General features: G+C 41.7%; 4 protein-coding genes across 7 annotated transcripts; 2 read left to right on the top strand and 2 right to left on the bottom strand.

The window, feature by feature from the left end:
* Positions 1-755: 755 nt before the first annotated feature.
* Positions 756-4,901, bottom strand: rsrp1 (arginine/serine-rich protein 1). The gene is made up of 6 exons (XM_008314551.2): positions 4,877-4,901; positions 4,068-4,347; positions 2,795-3,372; positions 2,525-2,700; positions 1,317-1,394; positions 756-1,216 (listed from the first exon to the last, which is right to left on the bottom strand). The coding sequence occupies exons 3-6, from the start codon at positions 3,351-3,353 to the stop codon at positions 1,064-1,066; spliced, it is 966 nt and encodes a 321-aa protein (XP_008312773.1). The 5' UTR covers positions 3,354-3,372; positions 4,068-4,347; positions 4,877-4,901; the 3' UTR covers positions 756-1,063.
* Positions 4,902-5,190: 289 nt separating this feature from the next.
* tmem50a (transmembrane protein 50A) lies at positions 5,191-8,898 on the top strand. Its single transcript, XM_008314310.3, has 7 exons — positions 5,191-5,326; positions 5,861-5,966; positions 6,322-6,434; positions 7,304-7,371; positions 7,527-7,619; positions 8,086-8,146; positions 8,222-8,898. Exons 1-7 carry the CDS (start codon positions 5,241-5,243, stop codon positions 8,265-8,267), a joined length of 573 nt encoding a protein of 190 aa, XP_008312532.1. The 5' UTR covers positions 5,191-5,240; the 3' UTR covers positions 8,268-8,898.
* rhd (Rh blood group, D antigen) lies at positions 8,772-12,950 on the bottom strand. 2 transcript variants are annotated; one of them, XM_025058966.1, is made up of 11 exons: positions 12,559-12,950; positions 11,659-11,839; positions 11,426-11,576; positions 11,176-11,323; positions 10,926-11,098; positions 10,215-10,352; positions 10,007-10,134; positions 9,838-9,917; positions 9,220-9,293; positions 9,103-9,143; positions 8,772-8,865 (listed from the first exon to the last, which is right to left on the bottom strand). In XM_025058966.1, the coding sequence occupies exons 1-10, from the start codon at positions 12,707-12,709 to the stop codon at positions 9,117-9,119; spliced, it is 1,251 nt and encodes a 416-aa protein (XP_024914734.1). In that variant the 5' UTR covers positions 12,710-12,950; the 3' UTR covers positions 8,772-8,865; positions 9,103-9,116. The 2 variants fall into 2 exon arrangements, with proteins under 2 accessions (XP_024914734.1, XP_008312652.1); XM_008314430.3 differs by lacking the exon at positions 8,772-8,865 and having other exon boundaries at positions 8,927-9,143; positions 12,559-12,931.
* A 595-nt stretch (positions 12,951-13,545) lies between these two features.
* On the top strand, positions 13,546-22,670 carry maco1b (macoilin 1b). 3 transcript variants are annotated; one of them, XM_008314202.3, is made up of 11 exons: positions 13,546-14,046; positions 15,343-15,484; positions 16,308-16,434; positions 17,483-17,606; positions 18,543-18,721; positions 19,718-20,279; positions 20,719-20,877; positions 20,979-21,164; positions 21,261-21,381; positions 21,872-22,046; positions 22,190-22,392. In XM_008314202.3, the coding sequence occupies exons 1-11, from the start codon at positions 13,967-13,969 to the stop codon at positions 22,390-22,392; spliced, it is 2,058 nt and encodes a 685-aa protein (XP_008312424.1). In that variant the 5' UTR covers positions 13,546-13,966. The 3 variants fall into 3 exon arrangements, with proteins under 3 accessions (XP_008312424.1, XP_024914696.1, XP_008312343.1); XM_025058928.1 differs by having other exon boundaries at positions 13,547-14,046; positions 19,712-20,279; positions 22,190-22,670; XM_008314121.3 differs by having other exon boundaries at positions 13,547-14,046; positions 19,715-20,279.
* Positions 22,671-23,064: the final 394 nt, after the last annotated feature.

Below are 23,064 nucleotides of genomic sequence, written 5' to 3'. Positions count from 1 at the left end.
GGGGGGGGGTGACACGAGCGGACGGCAACGACGGACCGGGGGGGGGGGGCAGAGTCTGAGACCAGGATCACACTGGGACTACAGCTACACTATTAGAAACACCTCAACATATCATGATATGTATTGGATGGATTAATTTGTGCCAATCCACAGTAGATTATGATCAACGTCAGGTGTTAAAGGAGCTTCAACCACCTCACGTAATCAGGACTTTGTAAAAGACCTATGTATTAACAAAACAAAGGTAATATATTTCACTTAATTACAGCCAATAATTGTTGACACCATCTACAATTAATATTGGAGTAGTTTGTATATATTTTTACAAGATAAATATTGCCACTAAAATTGGTGTTTCTCCCTTGTGAGGTTAACAAACCTTTAAAAACAACAGGATTTAGAAACGTTTTCCAATCGTGTAGCTAGGTTACAAAATGCTCTGCTACAAACCCTACAGGACTATAGGTTAGAAACGTTTTCCAATCGTGTAGCTATCCTACAAACCCTACAGGACTACCTATATGCATGCAGAATCAACAATACCCAATGAAGTGTTCAAGAATTACCCTTAATGTGCACTATGCGCCAATACTGACACCATGTGGCTAGAATTAAAATTGCAGTCGTTTTCCTTCTACATGGTCAACACAGTAACAGCCCCGTTGGACAGGTGTATTGTATTGTGATTTATTAATATTTAATTGATTCTTTTTCATAAAACCAGGAAATATGTTAAAAAGACAACATATTGTTTATTTCAAAGACATGTTTATTTCAATTATATACACATCTTAAATACAAAAGGCAGAAAAGTCCAAACTCTTTCCATTCAACTCTTAGTGGTCATTGGTAATATTTCACCAATTCTTTCAAATATATCCAAACATGAAGTGATAGAACGGTTGTGAGTGCAACTGTACAACTCAACTGCATCATTAGGGGGAAAAAAAAAAAACTAAAAACGATCCCACCTGAACCGAACTCCTCACTGCCTTCCTCTCAATTCTTTACCATCTGAAAAATATATACAAATATATACAGTATTTACAGCGAGTGTATACTTCTACATACTAATTGTGCCTTTGCGCACTTTCAAGGAATGACGGGACTTAACAGGAAGCCAGCTGCCGTAAGGCTTCCTGCTGTCGTAGCTGTCCACTCTGGCCGTTACCTTACCACAGGATGGCGCTGACACTGTGGGTTTGGCAACTGAATTCTAGAAAAGATTAAAAAACACAAAACAACCCTCAGTCAATTCAAGGTGAATTTCAACGTGAGGTGTATGTTTTAAGAAGAGTTTAAGGAGAATAACTTACATTAATACTGAAAGTGATGGTTCTCCTTACAGGTGAAATCCTTGGGTTGGAAACGTCGTCATGCTCCATGTCATGGCTCTGTTACAGAAAGACAAGACGGACCAAGTTAGACACAAGTCAGGTTTGACAGAAAGCACAGTTCTTTTAGACCAACTATCAACTTCACTACCAATTAAAAGGTTTCTATAGTTAGGTTTAGCTCCAACAAACGATAGCCTCCATGCACACAAACATCCCACCCTCCCCACCCCCCGTTGTCAACGACTAAAATTTTAAATGAAACGCTTCAAGAAACGAAATAAATTAAAAAAAAAAAAAAAGTAAGAAACATGTCTTCTCTGAGTGGCAGAGTGGTGGCAGCGTAGGTTCCCCAGCCCCTCAGCATACGCCTCGTGAACCCACTTATCTTTGGCTTGAGTTTGAGGAGTTCTTGGCCTTTTTTAAGCTCTCTTCACAGGAATAGTCACTATAATGCTGTCCACGTGTCTGCGCTTCATCAGTGAGTGGACGGTTCTGCTAAATAACAATGACCCATTTCAACTGAAAGCATACATACAGTTATAATGTCAAATCACTGCTGACTTCAGACATGTGTTGTAGTGTGTGCTAAAACAGTGTGTGTGTGTGTGGTGTAGAACAGTCAGGCATCTATGTGAGTCATTAGCAGTCAGGTTTTCTAAGCATGGTGTGGATATGACTGAGTTTTATGGAAAGACCTTTAGCTCATGTTCCAACATTACAAGGGTCATCAATAACCTTTCAGGCAAACACCTATTGTCTTCACCCAAGTCACATGACAGCCTTTTTATCCCAGGTGCCGGTGAGTGAAGCAGACCATTGTCATGTAATCTATGAAGACAGGAATAAATACAGAGAGTATGTGTGTTCCCTCAGGGATCCAAAGGTTAACACAAGACAGGAAAATCAACAGAGCACAGATCATGTCAACAAGGACCTGCATTCATCACATCCTGCTTAGTGTGCTACAACTTGGGTTGTCATTTGTTTGTCCTTCTTTTATGTGCCAGTATATCTGCCAAAGTACAGAAAACTACATCAATTAGCAGAGTCAGAGAATAGGTTAATAAATATTTGTATACATTATAAAAGAAAAACCACACTGGTTCAGAATATGAATCTAGTTTAAGCTCCTATATTTACTGACGATGTCCTCGGTATGAGTGACATATTAACTCTCAGACACCCACCTCTGACACAACCTTTTTCGGTCCTTTCCTGAAAATTACACCTGGTTCTGGTGACAAACGGCCCGACTTCAGCTGCTCCGCCAGGATTGGTTTTACGCTCTCTGGAATTCTTAGGTTCTCTACTCCCAGGATCTTCATGGCATTGGTCTTTGCAGCTTTGAGGAGCTCCCTCTTATCTGGAGAATAAATAATTCAAAACAGTCAGATTTATGCACTCAAGAAATTAATTACAGTCATAGGAACTTGCTCTATTTGTCTGGATCCACATACCACTCAAAGTGAGAGAAGACTGCGGGGATCTGCTCCTGGAACGACTCCTGTAAGTTGTTGAGGACCTTGACGCGGAGGGAGAAATCTTGACATTTAGACTTGATGGACTTCTGCGTCTGCTCACATTGTTTGCAGCTCTGGAACTGAAACTTTTGCACTTGCGTTGTGAGTATCTGTCCGGCGATGGTGAGTCACTGTGTGAGCGAGACTGACCCCTGTACCGACAAGGTGCGGTGCTGTCACGGCGCCTTCGGCCATATTTGTAGTGTTTGTCGCAGCGGCATCTGGATGAAGGCCTGTGGCATCTGGGGCGGGAGCGGGACCTGGAATGAGAGGTCGACCTGGACGAAGAAGATTCTGAAGATGATGAAGACCTGTAGCGGCCTCTGTGACTGACACGTGATCTGTTATGATCCGACCCCACAGAGCCACTTCCACGAGATCTGCTGCGAGAACGGGAGGGAGATGAGGTAGGGCTGTTCTGGTCAAAGATAACAGTGATACCATCACTCTGGCGAACACGTGTGATCTCTGAGGGTGATACTTCGTCTTTGGCCATTGCTTTGCTTGCTGCACAGCTGAAATGTGAAAAAAAAAAGAATGTTAAACACAATTCACATTTAAATATCTATTAACTAACTGAACAGAAACTCAATACCTGTACATACCTCAACTAAAAGAAATCTTAAGGTTTTAAATAAACTAAAAGGTTTTAATTTGGTTGTCTAAATTTTTATTTATATATATGGAGAGAGAGAGGACTTTCGTAACAACTTTCTAGCGATAACATGTGCAGCTAAAACAGTTTTAATGACAATGCAGATCGAATTGTTTAAATACTTGTCTCGCACAATAGTTTTATTCAACTGCAATTTCGTGACAATATTTATAAAAAATATATAAAAACGTTTAAAAATGTTCGAATTTAAATGTAAAAAGTACGGCTGTTGCTGCCTCAATGCTGCCCCCTCCCCCCGAGAGAAAAACAGTCATGTTGCGTAACCAGAATGGCTGACAAGACTGGTCTGATCTGGAAAGTTCCATGATGGCGGAAGCTAAAGATAGCGGGCTAGCTAAAATGACCGTGTGTTGCCACTGGTAAATTTTTTTTACTTATACACATATTTGGGTAATTTCATCGTAAACGCTAATAATAATAATAAACTAAAAGAGCATAACTGATGTAACGAACCCCGAGAAGGAGTAATAACAGCGACGTAGCAAGTTAACTACGTCGACCGTATGTTACGCAAACGTACGCGGCTGTACTTACCAGGGGCGGCTATTCAGTAGTTGAAAAGCTGTTTTCTTGAAAGGAGAACTGAATCTCTTCTCAGAAGTATACCTTACTTCTAGAACTCGGGGTATTGAAATTTGGGTTTACGATACGACCAACAAAGAGCGGCGAAAAGAACCTCCGAAACCACCGTCGTCGTCACTCAGAGTAGATCGAGCTTGGGGGAGGTGACTGTCTTTATTGCAGCCTGTGGAAAATTCCAGTCACGTGCTCCTCCTGAGACGTCACTTGTAGAATCTCGCGATGTTTTGTGAATCTGAGAAGAATTAGAAAAACAGAAGACACATTCAATGTTTACTAAATAGTAAGTCCGTAGTAATAATATGGTTTACATTGTCGAATGTCAACTTTTACTGTAACGTGTCTTTTCTGAACTCAGAGTCACTAGATGACAGCATTGTAGCTCATTTTATTAATCTATTTTAATAATTGTATGCAGAATGCTGGTGCCAGCAACTCATACAGTGGTTTGTACAGATACATAAATAAATATTACCAGGTGCTCAATGCTGTTTCAATTCGGAGGTTGGAGGGGTGACTCCTTTTTTTAATGAATAAATTGAATTAACAGTACTTTTTACCCTTTTATCTCTTTAGGCGTCACATCACCCTTCATAGGGTACATTGTGATCAATCAATAGCTAGTCACCTCGTGATCAAATTGGGTGTTGTTTGTTGCATGGTGACAAAAATTATGCTATTTTCCCCTCTACATAGGCGTTTTTTAAAGTGTATAAAATACATAAAATTGTGATATTACATAAATATGTACGTTTATGTCTTACGTTTATTTCGTGTTGTTGAACAACTATGGTGTCAAGAAATCTAATCATGCTACTTTTCACTTCATTTAAACTTTGATACTCTGCCATACTGCCTTTGGTGGGTATGTTTGGTACTGTGGTATAACAGATCGCACATCAAAGGAAATGAGTACTGGTAAGTATTTCCAGTATTTCCAACTGCACGTAACAAAAGTAATATTTTCTTTTAGCATCAAATACATTTTATATCTCCGTATTTTTATTTTATTTTATTTTATTTTAATCGATATCAGGACGTCATTGTTGTACACAGTTAACGTAGGTTTAATTTCGGTGCCTGTTAATTCCCGTAGCACCTGAACGCAACAAAGTCAACTGGGTGTGGATGAAATGCGCATGTCTGTCGCTGAGCTTTGTCGGAAGCAAAGTCGGGTTTATCCGGGGGTCTACATCAAAAAAGCAAATAAAAGGGTAAGAAACTGACGGAAAATGACATTAACGCGCAATAACACCACTCAGTCGTCTATTTAGAATTGTTACGGCAGCTTTTCTTTGAGCTGTTGTTTCATTTCCTGCGATTTTTTTTGGATAGCAAAAGAGAATCCTTAAAGGAAATGTTTGCTAGTGCCAAAGAAAACGAACAAAAGAGTCGACACGGTCGTGGTTTTAATCGCTGTCCAAACATGTCGTGTGTCTCCTCGGTCTTGTCGACAGCACTGTTTTCAAAACACACGTCGGTTTGTGCTGTTGAAATGTTAAGATAGGAAATAACTGATGCGAGACTCGTGAAGTTGAGCATCTTTTTTTTTTTTTTTTTTTACCGTACAGTTACTGCGCAATAAAGTCGCCCAGGCATTCTTTTCCTGCTAGCTCATCGGTCGCTTTAGCTGCTTTTTTGTCATCTGGTGCAATGTATTAGCAACCCGTGTTTTTTTGTTTGTTTGTTTGTTTGTTTTGTATGTTATTACTGTCGACACATTTTCACTCTGCATCCCCCTCTCACAGAGCCATGTCGGGGTTTCTGGACGGAATCCGGTGTGGAGACTGTGAGTGTAATGTGGACTGGGGGGAGAGGAGGAACACCATCGCGTCAATCGCCGCAGGAGTGCTGGTACTGATTCCTCTTTCTGTTACCATTTATAATAACATTTATTCCCCTTGCTCTGCCAGCAGGCTGTGACATAGACTACGGACAGAGTGGAGTGACACGGAACTAGTTTTTAATATTCACTTTGTTTGTCTTCAGTAAATCACCCTGGTGTGTCGTCATGTGACATAAGAGAATGATCAGGTCTGGTGTGTGTGAAGCTTTTTGTCTGTTCCATCCTGAACCAAAAATGAAAGTAATATTTCATTAAACTCATGAGCAGAGAGACGTGGAACTACAACAACAAACCTCTCCGTTTTAAACCCACAATGCCTTGTGTCAAAAATAAACCTCAATTTTTTTATTTTTTTTTTTGCAGTTCTTCACTGGCTGGTGGATCATCATTGATGCAGCGGTGAAGTATCCTGATCAGGGGACGTTTCATCATGCCTATCACACCTGTGGAGTCATCGCTACGTTGGCTTTCCTCATGTAAGGAAAAAAAAAAAGTTGGTCAAATAGAACTTTAAAGTTGGATGTTGTCCTTGGTGATGGTGTCACATGACCATGACGTGTGGATCTGTGCTCTTGATGTCATCACATGACTGCAGCTCCATGCCTGCGTCACATGTTAGCGTCATCATACTGTAGCATCAGAGTCGGCTTTCTGTTTTCTGTCAGTGTTTCTGGGTAAAGAGCTGCTGTGTACATTATAAAAACCTTCAAATCAACAGGGGAGTAAATACCTCTGGGTGTAACTGTATGGTAATAACCTGTCACATGGCGTCAAGTACTTTTCATTTACATGTTTGTGAGCTTTTCTTATTTGAAGTAACACTCCTTGTTGATATAGTGGTGAGTATCATGTCCAGCCATGTAGGAGACCGGGGTTCAATTCCCTGACATGGAGGCCATTTTTGTTTTTTGGGGCAGTGGTGGCCTGGTGCTTTAGGAGGCAGACTGGTGTCCAGAAGGTTGCAGGGTTGAATACACCAGCCTCCAGGTGCCACTGAGCACCGCACCGTCCCCACACAAAGCTGACCCCCAGCCGCTCATCTTTTTCATACAATCCCCTGAATATTAAAATAGATTAATAAAACGAGCAGCGATGCTGCCATCTAGCGACTTTCACTTTCACATACAGCCGTTTTTCCCCCCCAAACTATTTTTTTGGTCACACATCATTTGTTGAAACCCAGGCATTGCTTTATCAGGTTTTGATTATCAGAGGAAAAAACTATAACGATTTTTACTGATTATTACATAATTATGCGAATATCGAGCCGATAACATAGAAGACTGATTTCATTGTGTGCGGTGGTGTGGTGTGCATCAGTGACAATAATTCACTTTCACTTTAGGATTAATGCCGTGTCAAATGGCCAAGTCAGAGGAGACAGCTACAGTGAAGGCTGCATGGGTCAGACGGGTGAGTAAGAAATGAAAGAATCAAAGCAGAACTCGTGACTTCATGGTTTTTTTTCTTCTTTTTTTTTCCACAGATTTGCTCTTAGTCCCTTCTGTTGTTACATGTAGCTACATGTTGATCACCAACCATCCAACGTCTCTTATCTCTGTCCACAGGCGCACGGGTCTGGCTGTTTATCGGCTTCATGCTGGCGTTTGGTTCTCTTATTGCCTCCATGTGGATTCTGTTCGGGGGGTTCGTGGTGCCTCGTAAGTACCGTTCAGCAACTGACACATTTTAGCTGAGTTCTCCTGCTGGCAGTCACGAACGTTCGATATCAAAATATCGATACTCTGAAATATCGCAATATTTCAATTCAGTATACCATATCAATCTCCTCAGTCATCAGGTATTGATTTTTTTTAATATATCGTTGTCTATAGTATTGCAGTATATCGCAATACATTGTACCGTTGCCCCCTGATTCTCGACAGTACACAGTGAAGTTAGTCAAGACCAGGGGTGTCAAACTCTTGGCTGGGGGTCCACTCACAGCCCGCCAAATGAAATGATGGTGACAGCAGGTCATTTGAGTTTGAGACCTGTGTCAAACTCTTGGCTGGGGGTCCACTCGGGTCATTTGAGTTTGAGACCCCTGGTCCAGACCATGACAGAAGACCACAGAGCAACAAGTGATGCCTTTGTTTTGTGTTTTTTTTTTTTTTTTTTTTGCAGAGAAGCCTATTGTTTACCCTGGTATTGCCGTTTTCTTCCAAAATGCGTTCATTTTCTTTGGGTGATTCTGTCATTATTATTATTATTATTATTATGTCCTTCACCTTCTACAAAATCCCGTATCCTTTTAATGCAGGGGTTTGGTCTTCAAGTTTGGACGTACAGAGGACCTGTGGCAGTAATGGACGGTGTGTTTTTATGTCCACTCTTCTACACTTTCTGCTTTCTGTCCTGTGTGAGACGACGCTTTTAGTGGACGTCCACTAAACACATGATATAATATGTGAGAGATAACTTTAATTTAAACTCTTTGCTATATAATAGCTAAATCATAGCTAAGCACAAAGTATAACAGATTCCCTGTAAGTCTGGATATGTAGCCATGTTAGTTTGAACATGTTTTGTTTATATTTTTATTTTTTTGGAGATTCATTTCCCTAAAGTGTTGTTTTTTTTAAAATATATAAATAACAACCTTTAATTTCAACTGATAAAGTGGGAAGTTTGTAAATTATTTTGATGAAACTCTTGACTTGCGACACTGTAAACACACATGAATACGTACATATACTGAATGTAATTGTATAAGGTTGTTTGTATTTCTGTCATACGCTGTTGTCAGCTCTGCAGACACGACGTCCGTCAGGTTCATGCTTCTCAGTCGTTTTGTCTTTGGTTGGCCTGAAACCAGTAGACGTTTTGTGTCTTGTTGTTGAATTTTACCGCAACAGTTCATCTGCTTCTTCTTCCACCCAAACCATGAGGTCTTTTTCTGGTAATCTTGGCAACATTAAAACAAACAAACAAACCAAACGGTAAATAGTTCATGCTTCTTTCTTTGTACTGTAATTCTGCTGTGTCCCCTTTTATTGATTGCCCCCCACTTTGGGAACCAGTGCTCAAGATTATTATTGAACTATTGTAATTTTAGTGTAGTTTAAATAGTGAAAAATAACGAAGGTTTGAACTGCCATGGAAGAAGTTGAGCTAGTCCAGGAATCCAGATTTGTTTCTCACCGAGTTTCACGTTCTTACTTTCTTTCCGCGAGATGAGGAAACTGTGAAGTAGAAGAAGATTTTGAGCTGAGTCTCTAGAAATTGTACAAAACATCGATAAAGTTGAACATGACATACCTCCCAATAGACCTGGTCATCAAAACATTTATTGTCTGGCGGCCGACGACAAACTTCCAACTTGAGTAAAAGCCCTGTCAAAGCAGAGACACGTTAGCGTTAACAACAGTTGTTAATAAAATATTTGTCATTGTTTTTATTGTTACTTTAAAAAAAAAGTTTTTTCATTCTAATGTACTGGATTTGTTACTGGATATGGAACAAAATGGGTTCTCACTAGGAACGTCCGATAATATTGGCCCGATATTAGCGTAATTATGTAATATCTGTATAAATCGTTTTCAAGTTTTCCTCCAATAATAAAAACGTGATTTCCTGGGTTTCATAAAATTTACTGAAATTGTTGTGGGGTTCTTTCGACATGTATCGCAGTTTTGGGGATGGGTGGATATCGGAATCAGAAATTAAGTGTTTAGACAATATTGACTTATTGAATATCGGCAGAAAGTTAATATCGGACATCCCTAGTCGTCTGTGTAGGTTCTCAGTCATCCAGGTCATATTACCCAAAAATGGTTAGATCGACTGAGTAGGTTTCTTCAAGACGTTTCATCGCTCATCCAAGAGGCTTCTTCAGTTTGGAAGAAGCCTCTAAAAACAATTGCTAATAGAAGTTACCTGTTATGAGTCCCGTGGACAGACTGAGTGCGATTGTGATGAGGAGGGAGCAAATATGGAATACCGCGAAGCGAATGGCCCTGGAGATGAAGTAAAAGGGTTGTCACTCATGTCGTCTAACTGTCAGCTGTGCACCACACAGTCTAAGGTTGAGCTGTTGCTCTCTTACGTTGTTTGGTCGTCACAGTCTCGAATCTCCAGCAGGAGGTGTGCTACCCACCCCAGGAGACCAGGGAGTCCGAACGAGCTGAGCGTAGCACAGGTGTCATGACACTGAAACCCATGGAGCATTTGTGTCTGAAAATAACAGATTATTAGCAGGTCTTGTCGATACATTATCAACCTGTGGTGTGATATGTCTGTGAGGCAGTTAGAACCTGCAGGTACTGGTGTCCAATTGTTGCTATGACTGCAGCAGTGAATCCTATTGTCATGGCTTCCCACGGATGCTGAACCCCTGACACCGAGACACCAACAGCGACACCACCAGCAAGGATGCACTGCTGCATTTGGGTCTAACATGAATGAAGAAGAACGTCAAATCTGGGTACATTTGGCTCCAACAGAAGAGTTTGACCTTTAGACCGGCTGTGTTAAATAAGTGGTGCCCAACCCCCAGGCCGCGGACCAGCACCAGTCCATGGGTCCATTGTACTGGGCCGCACAGAATGACTCACACTGTCTTGTCTACATCCGCTACCTTTTTAAACGGTCTGCTGCGGCCGGTAACACATAATAAGTTACCGCTAATTTGAATCCCTCAAGCTAGCAAAATGAACAGAAAACAAACGTCTTTGGAATGTTTCTTAGCGCACGGTAAAAGAGCCAATGAGGAAACAGAAAAAGAGCCTACGTCAATCAGCATTTAACAGACATATGGATTTGTTACGACAGGTTGTTCCTGTGCACCGAGCCTGCGCTGTATAATACGCGGCGAGCGGCTCTCTAATCAAAACTGCTGCGCCACTTGGAGACCAAGCTTTCTGAATTAAAAGTCAAGCGCGATGTTACGACGACGCTGTCAGAGTTTTAACTGGTCCGTGGTACAAAAAAGGGTTGGGGAGGAAGTATCACGTCTCAGATCATACCATGTTGACTTTTCCTCTGGGATGGCAGAGAGAGGACATGGAGGCTGCTGTTACAGCACTGACAGCCAGGGCGAGGTAGGTACTGCACACAGCCTTCAGCTTCCTCCCAGGAATACGATCATCCACTAGGACTGAGTTAAACGTTGGCAAGTACATCCAGAGGAACAATGTTCCTGGAACAACAGACAACAGCTGTAGTCAGAATTTATTTTTTACACACACTTGTCAACCTTCAGAAGAAATGACCAACCTAGCATGGAGAACAATCCCGATTTCTGGTCATATTTCTCCTTCTCAAACTGTAGTTCGCAACCTTTCCGGTAAAACACCCAAGTCAGCAAAAGTCCAAAGAAAGACCCAAAGATGTGCAGAAGCATGATGCTGTTCAGCAGCGAGACCTTCAGTTGGCAGTTAGCATCAGTAAATGACGAGCACAATCTAAACTAGAACGACTTTAATTCTTTGAGGTCAAAGGTCAGAAGGTAAAAAAGGCCGTTTACCTTCAGCAGACTCTGTAGAACCCATTTATTTAGGATGAACCCGGACACCTCCAGCAGGGAGATGAGGACCAGCTGAACAGGGTTGGTCTTTCCCTGCACAGCTGCGATTGAAATCATGGCGGAGGCTGTGCACAGTTCAGCTTCGACCAGGCTGAAAAAGACGCATTTTCAACTTCCAAAACTGAACCAACAAAGAATATTCCTGAAAAACATTTTAAAGTGAAAGGAGAAACCTTTTCAAACTGATCTTGATTTTTCCTCTGTGGGGCTCAAGGCCATTCAGGATAATCCCCCATTGCGTGGCCACAACTGCCACAAGGAGGGTGAATGCAGTGGCGCTGAAACCATATCGCACGGGGAAAGTGAAGAAGAAACCAAACCCTAGGAACAACATCACGTTCACATCCTGGAATCCTGGAAGAGAAGAGAAGAACCAAGCTGTAAAATCTGCCACTTCGTGTCTTTGACTTGACATTTAAAATCGGTCCAAATGGAGAAAATCAGCTGTGAATGTAAATAGCGTTGTCATCAACGTATGTGTTTAACAAATGTTTTTATTTTATTTAAAATGAGGGTGTGTAAAAAAATTACCTGCTGTCGTGTCTTGAGTCAAAAAGTTCTAAGACAGGTGTTGTAATGGCAAATCTCCCTGACGTTTTGAACAATTTTGACATATTTTTACCATAACATTTTCAACGTTTGTCAACACATTTTAAATCAAATCGAAACATCACATTTTGATGAAGGAATGTAGAATTTTCTGCCACTTTCCAACAGGTACTTTTTTCAAGCCCGCATTTGCTCAACAAACGTACAAATACAAATGTTGGCTGCAGGTTGGTCAGTTGAGAGGAGATAACCCCCATGTTTATCCCCCACTCAGCAGCAAGCTTATCAACATCCAGCAGTAACGGTCCCTCCCTGTCCTCCTCACCAACGACGATTCTCAATGTTTACCATTTAAAAATCAACTTTCTGTGTAGAAATTTCATTAAAATAATAATTTTAAAAAACCATTTCTGTGTAGAAATTTCATTAAAATAATCATTTTAAAAAACCATAACATATATGAAACATCTGCTTGGTACGTTTTCTGCTACCCACCCTTACCTGCCTCTGCACCCAAACCTCACCTGGGTAGATGCTGCTGAAGGTCTCTCCACGTATGTTGCTGTTTTTCTGGATTTCAGTGAAAAAGCAAAAAAGGACAATGAAGCTGGTCTGCAGACAGAGCAGCAGAGGTGCCAGGCGGGAGCGCAGACTTGGTGCGTACCGAGGAGCCATTGGAGATGTTCGCTGTACTCTCCTCCACTAACTGACTGACGCAAGTGCTGTGTTTTTGATGTTTGAAAACTGGGCGAAGCTCCAGGTTTAGTATTTCGGTTCAGATGCTGTCACGGCCTGAGCAGTGAAACGATGTGTCAAAATACATTATTTTACCTTGCAAAGAGTTTCTAAAGCACTTTAAAAAAACCTGCTCAGGCTAGACATTTTAAAGCACCCAATATTAAGAGGCCATAAAATGGGTTATTATGTACTTTATATTTTGGCAAAACAAAGAACAAAGAACACAGAACATACAGGGTCTGTTTTCTTGATGATCTTTAAGGAAGGTGCGTTAGCTTTTATTTAATGCTCCTGGCTAACACTGGCCAATTCTGTTTAAAATGTGGTTGTGTAAAAAAAAAAGTGCTTTTTAAGTACGGTATATTGCAATTGTAATTGTGTTTTGTTTTGTATTTTTATAAATATATATTATTGATATTGTGCTGAACCTTTTTTTTTTTTTGCATTTCTAGTTTTCAGGATGAATAATAATGGCTAATGTAAATATGCATAATTCAACCTACTGCAAGTATGGACTACAAACCCCACGTTATAGTCCTAGCATGTAAATGATACTACACAATACACATCGTTCTGCATTAATGTTACAGGGTTAAATTGTTATTTGTAAACCCCAAACAGTAGCCGAAGTTTTCTGCGTTTTAAATAATATGTGTATCTCCTTACGATTACTGTACAACTGCACTTGCTATACCCAGAATAGAATATTCCGTGACAAAACCCGCCTTCGGTTACAGCTGATTGGGCAAACTGTGCTGCCCGATTTGTCCACAAACCTCTGATTGGTCAAATGCAGAGACGCTGGTCACACAGTGGCCCCTCCTCTCCTCGCTCTGTCCTCTCGTCTTTGGGCGGAAAAGAACCGAACGAACGGCTTCTCTGCAACGTAAGTGGCTCATCCCCGTATCCGTCAGAGGAAGAGGCCTCGGCGGACAGATTAATTGGATATAGCAGCCGTCTGACAACCGGACAAGCGCACGACACGGCGCGTTTGGCTCTTATTGAGCGTGCGCCAACAGCAAAAGAGGAGGTTCCCGAATAGAGTCCTTTATTTATTTCTTTGTTTCCAGCGGGGGAAATAATAACAGCGACAAATAAAACAGGTAGTTCATTTATTATTTTTTTGTCAGAACACACTAGAAAACTGGATAAGATTACAGCGGTTATTCGGAGGCCAAAGCCAAGGGGAGGAGGATGAAGCGGCGCAATGCGGACTGCAGCAAACTCCGACGGCCGTTGAAACGGAACCGAATCACCGAGGGTATATACGGCAGGTAACTTAGACGGAGCCTGATGTGAAGTCTTCTTCAGCCCACTAACAGCGGAGAGCCGCTGCGTGACTTGACAGCTGCACACATTCAAGTCTTTTTAACATTTCCACTCGTGTGTTTTTTTTTATCAAGCGGACACATCTAGACATATCATTAGCATTTCTAACAGCCAGCGATAACGTAGCGATGGCAGAAATAGAAGGACTCGTTAGCTGCAGAGCTAACTGTAGCGCTAGGCCGCAACAACAGCCTGTTTTAGACTGTCACCGAATCTCTTCAATGGCAGCGTTAACGTTTATCGTTATTCACACGGGGGGTCAGAATACTTAAGTCAACCCATTCCCTTCTGTCGTTAAACCACCCCAGATACCATATTTCAGTTTAATGTCAAAATAAGCCACTTCCTTGATGGCTAATGTAACTAGTGTTAGCGGCAATGCTAACTTCACAACGGACACCTCCGCTACACCTTCTGTCCACCAATGTTTACATATATAAGAAAACAAACCGACACTCTCTCCGTGTCAACCTCTGACCGTTATTAAATTCTAATTGAATAACCTTTAACGCTGCGTAAAAGTTTCCCCAGGAACACTTGACAGATGTGCTAGAAAGTGAACACTCTTTTTGACTTTAACTTAATTTTTGTGTAGCGGTATTTAAATATACGTTACTGGCCTGTTTTATGCGTACGTGGCATCAATAGATGATCAAATTTCGCCCGTTACACAACTTTTTTTTAAAATTTAAAATCTTGGAGAACACTCCAAGTGTTTTTTTTTTTCTAGATCTCAATCGTGACCGTGATTATTATTATTATTATCACCTGTAAACTCATGGCATATGTGTACAACATGGAATAGTCATGGGTGTGACACGATCTCATTACCATGTCGACACACGTAAATTATGATCTTAAGTACAAGTTCAAATAGGAAATAAACACACAGAGTTATTCATATTATCCTACTTTAATTGTCCCTCCGTATAATGTAAGTGGAAATCACACTTTTACTGAGGACGACAAAAAAATCTGAAAAATGTAAATGCGATAGCAAGATATACTGTATTTGCAGCTTCCATGATTCATGAGGAGCAAGACTAACATAAACAACTGTACAGTGAGGAGTTGATGTTCTTGTCCTCACCAGCATGTGATTTAATGGAAAAACTCTGTTGACCTGTGGCATCTTACATTAGTCCACACAAGCACAACTGAAGTGAATTGACTTGATATGTTATGGATCATGGTCTTAATTGACTCATGATCATGTTATTATTTCCTCTCACATTTTTCAGTACTTTCCTGTACTTGAAGTTCCTTGTGGTGTGGGCGTTGGTGCTTTTGGCAGACTTTGTACTGGAGTTCAGGTTCGAGTACCTCTGGCCATTCTGGCTCTTCATCAGGAGTGTGTACGACTCCTTCAGATATCAGGGGCTGGTGAGTAGCCATGGTTTATTGCATTATAAAATGTCCTGCTTGGGAACAATTTTGTCAAATGTGTATGTATGCGCTGCTTCCAAATGCTGTACAAAAGCTGCTGTAAATTATTACAAAAATTGTAGTTATAAAACTTGATGGCGGGAAGTTGTGCAGCAGAAAAGAACATAGTATTTCAAATAGAAATTAAACTGAATTTTTTTGACCATTTTCTTACTAACCTGTATATCATCTGTGATTTGTAGGATATTAGTTTGACTTTAATCCAAATATTTAAAAAAAAAATCTCTCCAACATTTTTGTGTGTTTGTTGTTTTCTTTGTCCAACATTTTTGTGTGTTTGTTGTTTTGTTTGTACTTGTTTTTTTCTCTGACAACACTTCAGTGCTTATAGAGGAAATCCTTTCTATATCGTTTTTGGACACATTCAATACTTTATTTTAGGTATGTCCGATATTATCGGTCTGACCAACATTAGCATAATTATAATATCTCTAAGAATTTTTATCCGTTTTACTTCCAATGGGTATCGGTCTGACCAACATTAGCATAATTGTAATATCTCTAAGAATTGTTATCAGTTTTACTTCCTGAGACGTTTACCTTAGTTTTGTGGGGAAACGGTTGAATAGATTGGTATCGGAAATTAAGTGTTTGGACAAATTGGCATATCTGATATTAGCAAAAATTAATATCAGACATCCCTTCTTTATTTGCCAGATCCATCATTTGCTGATGTAAGCAGAATGTTGACAGTATAAACAAACACTTCTTCCTCTGCCTCATGTTTCTTGTTAATGTCGACCACCTCTCCCGTCAACAGGCCTTCTCAGTATTCTTCGTGTGTGTGGCGTTTACCTCGGACATCATTTGCCTCCTCTTCATCCCAGTGCAATGGCTATTTTTTGCTGCCAGTACTTATGTGTGGGTGCAGTATGTTTGGCACACAGGTAAGCAGTTAAAGTTCCTTTTAAAGTATTTAAAAATATATGTTTGTTGTCTTGCTTTTTAGCAGTTCTATGTTTAAAGGTGACCAAAGGTTTTTATTTAAATGTCATCTACAGTAAAAGTCATTTAATATGCACGACCTTTGTCCTCAGAGGCTTAACCTAGTCTTATTGTATAGTTAAACAATCTAAATTATTTAAGTATGTGTGTAGCGGTTCTCTCTAATATTCTGGGAAGAGCAGGTGTACACAGTGTTGTGTAATGTCCACGTACATTGTGTTATCACATTTGCAAATGGTGAGTTGCTTCATAGAATTTTCCGTGGTGTGTGTAAGTGAGCTGCGCTCTGCAGATTGGTTGTCACTCTGATTTAGTGGTATCCCCCGGCGGTGACCAAAGGCCAGGTGTCAGATTGAAATTCTAGCACCAAGCGGGGGGAGGGAGAAACACAAAATGATCAGCGACTTGCTTTCCAAGCGCTTAAATTTGACTCACCGCACATTCAAAAGCATATGATGTCACAGCCCATTTGTGTAGGCGTCCGAGTGTGTCAAAACCATGGAGACAGTGGACCAAATCTGGGTGTTTTATCACTGTTTTAATGGTTTAGCTGTTTGTTTACTGTGACACTAGTACACTAGTACACACTCTAGTACAGTAGGTGGCGGTATGTGCCTAAAACGTTGGTTGTGACCCACTACTAACCCCAGATGTCAGGTCCCTATGTAGGCTATGTGACTTTTTTTCTCTTCTGTTACAAATAAAGGATCGTTGCATTTGGTCAGGCTATGTGACTTTTTTTCTCTTCTGTTATTACATCTGTTACAAATTTGTTGCATTTGGTCAGAATTTGTCTGTTGCTCATTTTGTTTAAAAAATAGTTAAAATATACTTAAAATAGTTATAAAATCATATTGCGAAATAAATAATTTGTTGAATCATATTATATCGTGCGTTGAGTACGTCGTCATATTTAGGACACCAAGTGCTCCTCCCTCATCGCAGGTCTGATTACTAGTTCTGAAATCTTTGTCCTTTTTGTCTTGTCAGAGAGAGGTGTCTGTCTGCCTACGGTGTCTTTATGGATACTGTTCGTGTACATAGAGGCAGCCATCAGATTCAAAGACCTGAAGAACTTCCACGTGGACCTGTGTCGTCCGTTCGCAGCACACTGGTGAGTCACGCTGGTGTTTTGACAGGGCATGTCTGGGTTTGGTGTCAGTTGTGTGCGTGTGTCACCATGGTGCTGAGGAATGATGGGCGTTAAGATGGCATTGTCTCAGCTTCACACAGTGGCTTTAACTGTCACACACGGCAGCCAGCTGTATGGAACATAAAAGGTTTAGGTTTTTTTTAAAACCCACCTCTGTTTCCATTGGCCTCAGAGAACAGTCAAAGTTTGATATAAAAATGGAATAAAAATCCCAACAACCTTATAACAGAGAAAAAATTAAAATAACTTATTTTCCGGACTATAAGTCACACTTTTTGCTGGCATCACGACTTATACTCAGGTGTGACTTAAATATTAAAAAATATAATTTGTTTGTAAATATAAAAGTTTGTTATTTTCACACTGGCAGACACTAGAGGGCGCAGGTGCGACTTATATACTTTGGAGTGACTTATAGTCCGGAAAATACGATAATTCATATCATGATGAGCTGTTATTACTTAAGTAAAAAATATATTGACAACTAGAAATGATTTAATATTTTCCTATCAAAGATTGACCTTCATGTGACCTTTGTTATGTCAATCTGAGGATGAGAAATGCTGCGATGACTGTAGATCTACAACAACACAAGAATTCTTATCAACAAGTCGGTTTGAACCTTTGCTGTGCTGTGATAACGTTTAGGAAAAGACCTAGAGGCCAAGTGTATTTACAAACAAATGAAATTCAAAAGTCTTTCAGTCAAGGACAGCATCATATAAAGTACAAAGAGACGAGTCGTCAAGTAGAGGCAGCTTGGCAGAGAGAGGCCCAGCTCCAAAGGTCTTATTAGTTGGCAACGTCCTCAAAAGTAAAAGGCTATAAATCAGTGAGTTTTATTTGAAACAGGCGATGTTTAGACTTCAAGTTGTTGTCGTTTTGTCTCGTCCGTAGCATCGGCTACCCAGTGGTGACGCTGGGCTTTGGCTTCAAGAGCTACGTCAGCTATAAGATGCGCCTCCGCAAGCAGAAGGAGGTGCAGAAGGAGAACGAGTTTTACATGCAGCTCCTGCAGCAGGCTCTCCCCCCAGAGCAACAGATGCTTCAGAGACAAGAGCGAGAAGCAGAAGAAGGTACGGCTGGAGTTTGACGTTTGTTTTTGACAGATTTCTACCAATCTGATGACAGATGAGATGCTGTGTACAGCAGTGTTTGCCTGTCAGGAGGGCGACCCGAACATACTTTTATTACTTGCATTACTTAGGGATGTAACGATCAGTCGACTCACAACACAACACAATATGACTCACCATACAATGTGATTTTTTTTTTTCTTTTAAGTTAACTGTCAATATATGAAACAAGAACAGAACAAGATGAAGAGAAAAAACAGGAAGTGGAAGAAGTTCCTTTCTTTACAGGAACACTGTTGGTGGCTGTGGAACAAGTTCTTCCCACGTTCTGTTCCAACACCTGAACGTCAGAGATTATAAACGTCCAGTCTTTATATAAATAACAACAAATTCTGAGGTTTGAAATTGATAGAATTCATCAGGAGTTCAGCATCGCTCCAACTTACAGTCTGCTCTAAAGATGTGTTTAACAATTGCCCCAGAGTGATCTGCCCTTCTGGTTGTGTTTTCACACATGTGAAGTCTGTGACTTCACTGGAACACGTTAATATCAGGACTGACACACTTTTACAACTTCAAATCTGATTAATCAGAGAGGTGTTGATTAATTGTGATGGGATTCAGTGGAACTAGAACTGTTTCCAGCACTGTGTGAAAATAACAAACTGTGTATTAGAGCAGCGTTTGGACCTGAGTCTGAATGACCTTTGACCTGTTGTTTGAAACATTAACAGATTATCTTTGAATGCAAACAGTAAAGGGATATGACCGGTACCAAATGACCTATGGACCTGCACTGGTCCCCGAACCAGGGGTTGGGGACACCTGTATTAGAGGAGTGATGAGTGAATGCACATTGTTTGACATTTTGTCTGATTAATGTTGACAAACGTGTATCAGTTTAACAGCTGATCCTCTGGAGACCTTTGACCCCGACTGTCTACCGGCTGTTTGTTTTTTTCCACTCTAATTTCTTCTCATCTTCATCCACAGCAGCAGCAGCAGCAGCTAAAGGAATATCTGAAGTAGACACGCCTCCAGTGTCACAGAATGGCGCCCCAGCCAATAAAAAGATATCGGCGCCACTGCCTGAACTAGAATATAGAGAAAAGGGGAGGGATGGGAAGGGCGGGGGGGAGGGTAAAAAGCAGCACAACAGCAACAGCATCTTACCGTCGTCAGTGGACTCTAAACTCCAGGAAATGGAATACATGGAGAACCACATGAACAACAAGAGACTGACCACAGAGCTTGGCAGTACAGAGAACCTGTTGCTCAAAGAGGACAACAATTCCTCCTGCTCCTCTTCCTCTTCCTCCTCCTCCTCAAAAAACTACAAAAATGCGAGCAGTAATGCAGCCACACTTAACTCCTCGCCCCGCGGCCACAGCGCCACCAACGGCAGCGTGCCATCCTCCGCGCCGTCCTCCTCCTCGGGGAAGAACGAGAAGAAGCACAAGGTCTCGGTGGGAAAGGGGACGTCAGGAGGCTCCAGCCGGGACCCCACGGACAACTGCATCCCAAACAACCAGCTGAGCAAGCCTGAAGCACTTGTTAGGTAAGAAGCCCAGTCCTGGTGGGTTCTGGTTCCAGAGATCTTGGTGGTATACCATATACTATATATAATATAATGTAAGTTGACATTTTTCTGTCTGAAGAACCAGAACTGATGAAGTGATGTAATGTATAAAATAGTGTTTTATATTAAAGTTATTTACACAGGTTACAGAGAAACATGGGGCCAACATTTGTTTTTTAATGACACAGTTCTCTGACGTGTGGTGACATCAGACATGAAGTGTTCTGAAGACCAGTCTGTGGGTCTGTTTTAACAATGACGTCTGTGTCGTCTGTTCGTGAAGTTTTAGTCGCCTGTTGCAGTAAATCTGCTGTTTACACAAGAATTTCCCGCAGTTTGGGATCAAAGAAGTTCATAATAAAAGAACCAGTCACACGCTGTCCTTAAGTGATACAAATGTTTGGTTTTTTTTTGACAGGTTGGAGCAGGACGTTAAAAAGTTGAAGGCTGACCTACAGGCCAGTCGGCAGGTGGAGCAGGACCTGCGCAGTCAGCTGGGTTCTTTAGGCAGCGCCGAGCGCTCCATACGCACCGAGCTGGGTCAGCTGCGCCAGGAGAACGAGCTGCTACAGAACAAGTGAGTGGTTCTGGTGGTGATAAAGTTCACACACACACACACACACTCAGCCTGGTTCTGCCTTCATGTTGGTGCCTTTGTTGTGCCCCATCCACCCTCAGGCTCCACAGCGCCGTGCAGGCCAAGCAGAAGGACAAACAGGCCGTGGGTCAACTGGAGAAGAGGCTCAAAGCGGAGCAGGAAGCTCGAGCCACCGTGGAGAAACAGCTGGCAGAGGAGAAGAAGCGGAAAAAGTTGGAGGAGGCCACGGCAGCAGCCAGAGCAGTGGCTCTAGCAGCAGCATCAAGGTGGAGGCCCGTGAGACGTCATACGGTTCCACCGTTCGTTCATGTTGTTACTGCACGATGTTTGATGTTCACTCATGACCGTCCTCCTTTCTCCAGAGGGGAGTGCACAGAAACGCTGCGACGGAGAATCACCGAGTTAGAAACAGAGTGTAAGAAACTGACCATGGACATCAAGATGAAAGAAGAGCAGATCAGAGAGCTGGAGCTCAAAGTCCAGGTCAGGAGCACAAACAGAGCTGGCTTTTTCTTTTCTTTTTCTCAAATGCTTGCAAATATATGCAGTCCCTGTACAGTCAGCTAATTGTCGGGGGTTTAAATGCATATACTTGACTGTTTATTGTTGATACATCAGTACAGTATCATGAAAAGAGATATCACAGTATTTCAGTGTATCTGTATTTTCTTACACCCCTACTATCTAAAAACACGTGTATGAAGTTGGTAGTCCCTCATTGGTTGGCAGTGTTCACGGAGGTTCTCAGTCATTTTTTTTAGGCATTGGTTTTAATTAAATCCAAACCTCCCAAGACGGTCCAGACAGCCATAACACTTGATTTCTCTCAAACATAGAATTGGAGTTAATAGATCTGTATCAAGGGTCAGGGTCCATCATCTGCCAGTGGAGCTGTTTAGTCAATATCAGTATCAGACCTGGTTTATGTCAAGACTGTGGATTGGGATTTTTTTTTCTTTTTTCTTTGTTTCAGGAGCTTCACAAATATAAGGAGAACGAAAAAGACACAGAGGTGCTGATGTCAGCGCTGTCAGCCATGCAGGACAAGACCCAGCACCTGGAGAACAGCCTGAGCGCAGAGACCAGGATCAAACTGGATCTGTTCTCTGCACTGGGAGACGCCAAGAGACAGCTGGAGATCGCACAAGGTCAGGCCAAAATGTCACGCTGTATATGTTTCCACACACGCTGCTTGGATTATGACACAGTGCCGGCACGCACCAACAATTACATGTGTTTAAAGGGTTAAACACTTTTGTAATTTTTTTTAAATTTTTTTTTTTTCACAAAGGTCAAATCCTGCAGAAGGACCAGGAGATCAAAGACCTGAAGCAGAAGATCGCCGAAGTGATGGCCGTCATGCCCAGCATCTCCTACACAACCGACACCAGCAGCATGACCCCCGTGGCCCCCCACTACTCTTCCAAGTTCATGGACACCAACCCCTCCGGCCTCGACCCCAACGCCTCTGTTTCCCAGCCACTGAAAAAGTGAAGGCTACGCCACCCCCCCCCTCCACCTCCCCCTTCTTTTCCTCCCCTCCATCTCTCCATACTCTTGTCCCTTTGGTTTCACCCCAGCCCCCTCACCCCCCTCCCCTGCCGCCCTCCAAACTGCTCGGCATGTCCTCAGCTGAGAATGTTGGTTTTTTTTTTGTTTTTGTTTGTTTTGTTCTTGAGGTTTTCGGTTTGTGTTCTCCTCTTGCCAGGTCAGAAGGATGTCGTATTGTGTGACTGTGTTTGTTGTAGTTAAAAACAAAAGACAAAAAAAAAACAAAAAACAACACACATACAGTTTAAGAAGGGGCGTCACATGTCGACTAGAAAGTCCCAGTTTCTTCTTGTGTCCAGTGAAACCTCAGTGAACCAACATCTCCAGTTCAGTTTAAACTGAGTTCTCCGACTGCACCACAGACACAGACACAGACACACGTGCTGCTGTTGAACGCCACAGTCCAGCTGCTGCCGCCTCTGTTTGATTTCCAGTTTAAAGTTCCACTCTTGGAAACACCTAGTGGTTGAAAAGGGAAAATTGTAAAGATGGAAGAACGTGCAATGAAAGGAAAGCGTTGCCAACGTCAAAATAACCGAGAACACGATTTACTCTTGAATTTATGTGCCAAGACTGGAACGCTCATGGCCCCTCCCTCCCTCCTCCCCGACCCCC

Source organism: Cynoglossus semilaevis, chromosome 1 (assembly GCF_000523025.1).
Source record: "Cynoglossus semilaevis isolate Cse_v1.0 chromosome 1, Cse_v1.0, whole genome shotgun sequence".
Classification (NCBI taxonomy): Eukaryota; Metazoa; Chordata; class Actinopteri; order Pleuronectiformes; family Cynoglossidae; genus Cynoglossus; species Cynoglossus semilaevis.
The sequence above is the reverse complement of the archived record's forward strand: the minus strand, read 5'-3'. Positions and strand labels throughout refer to the sequence as shown.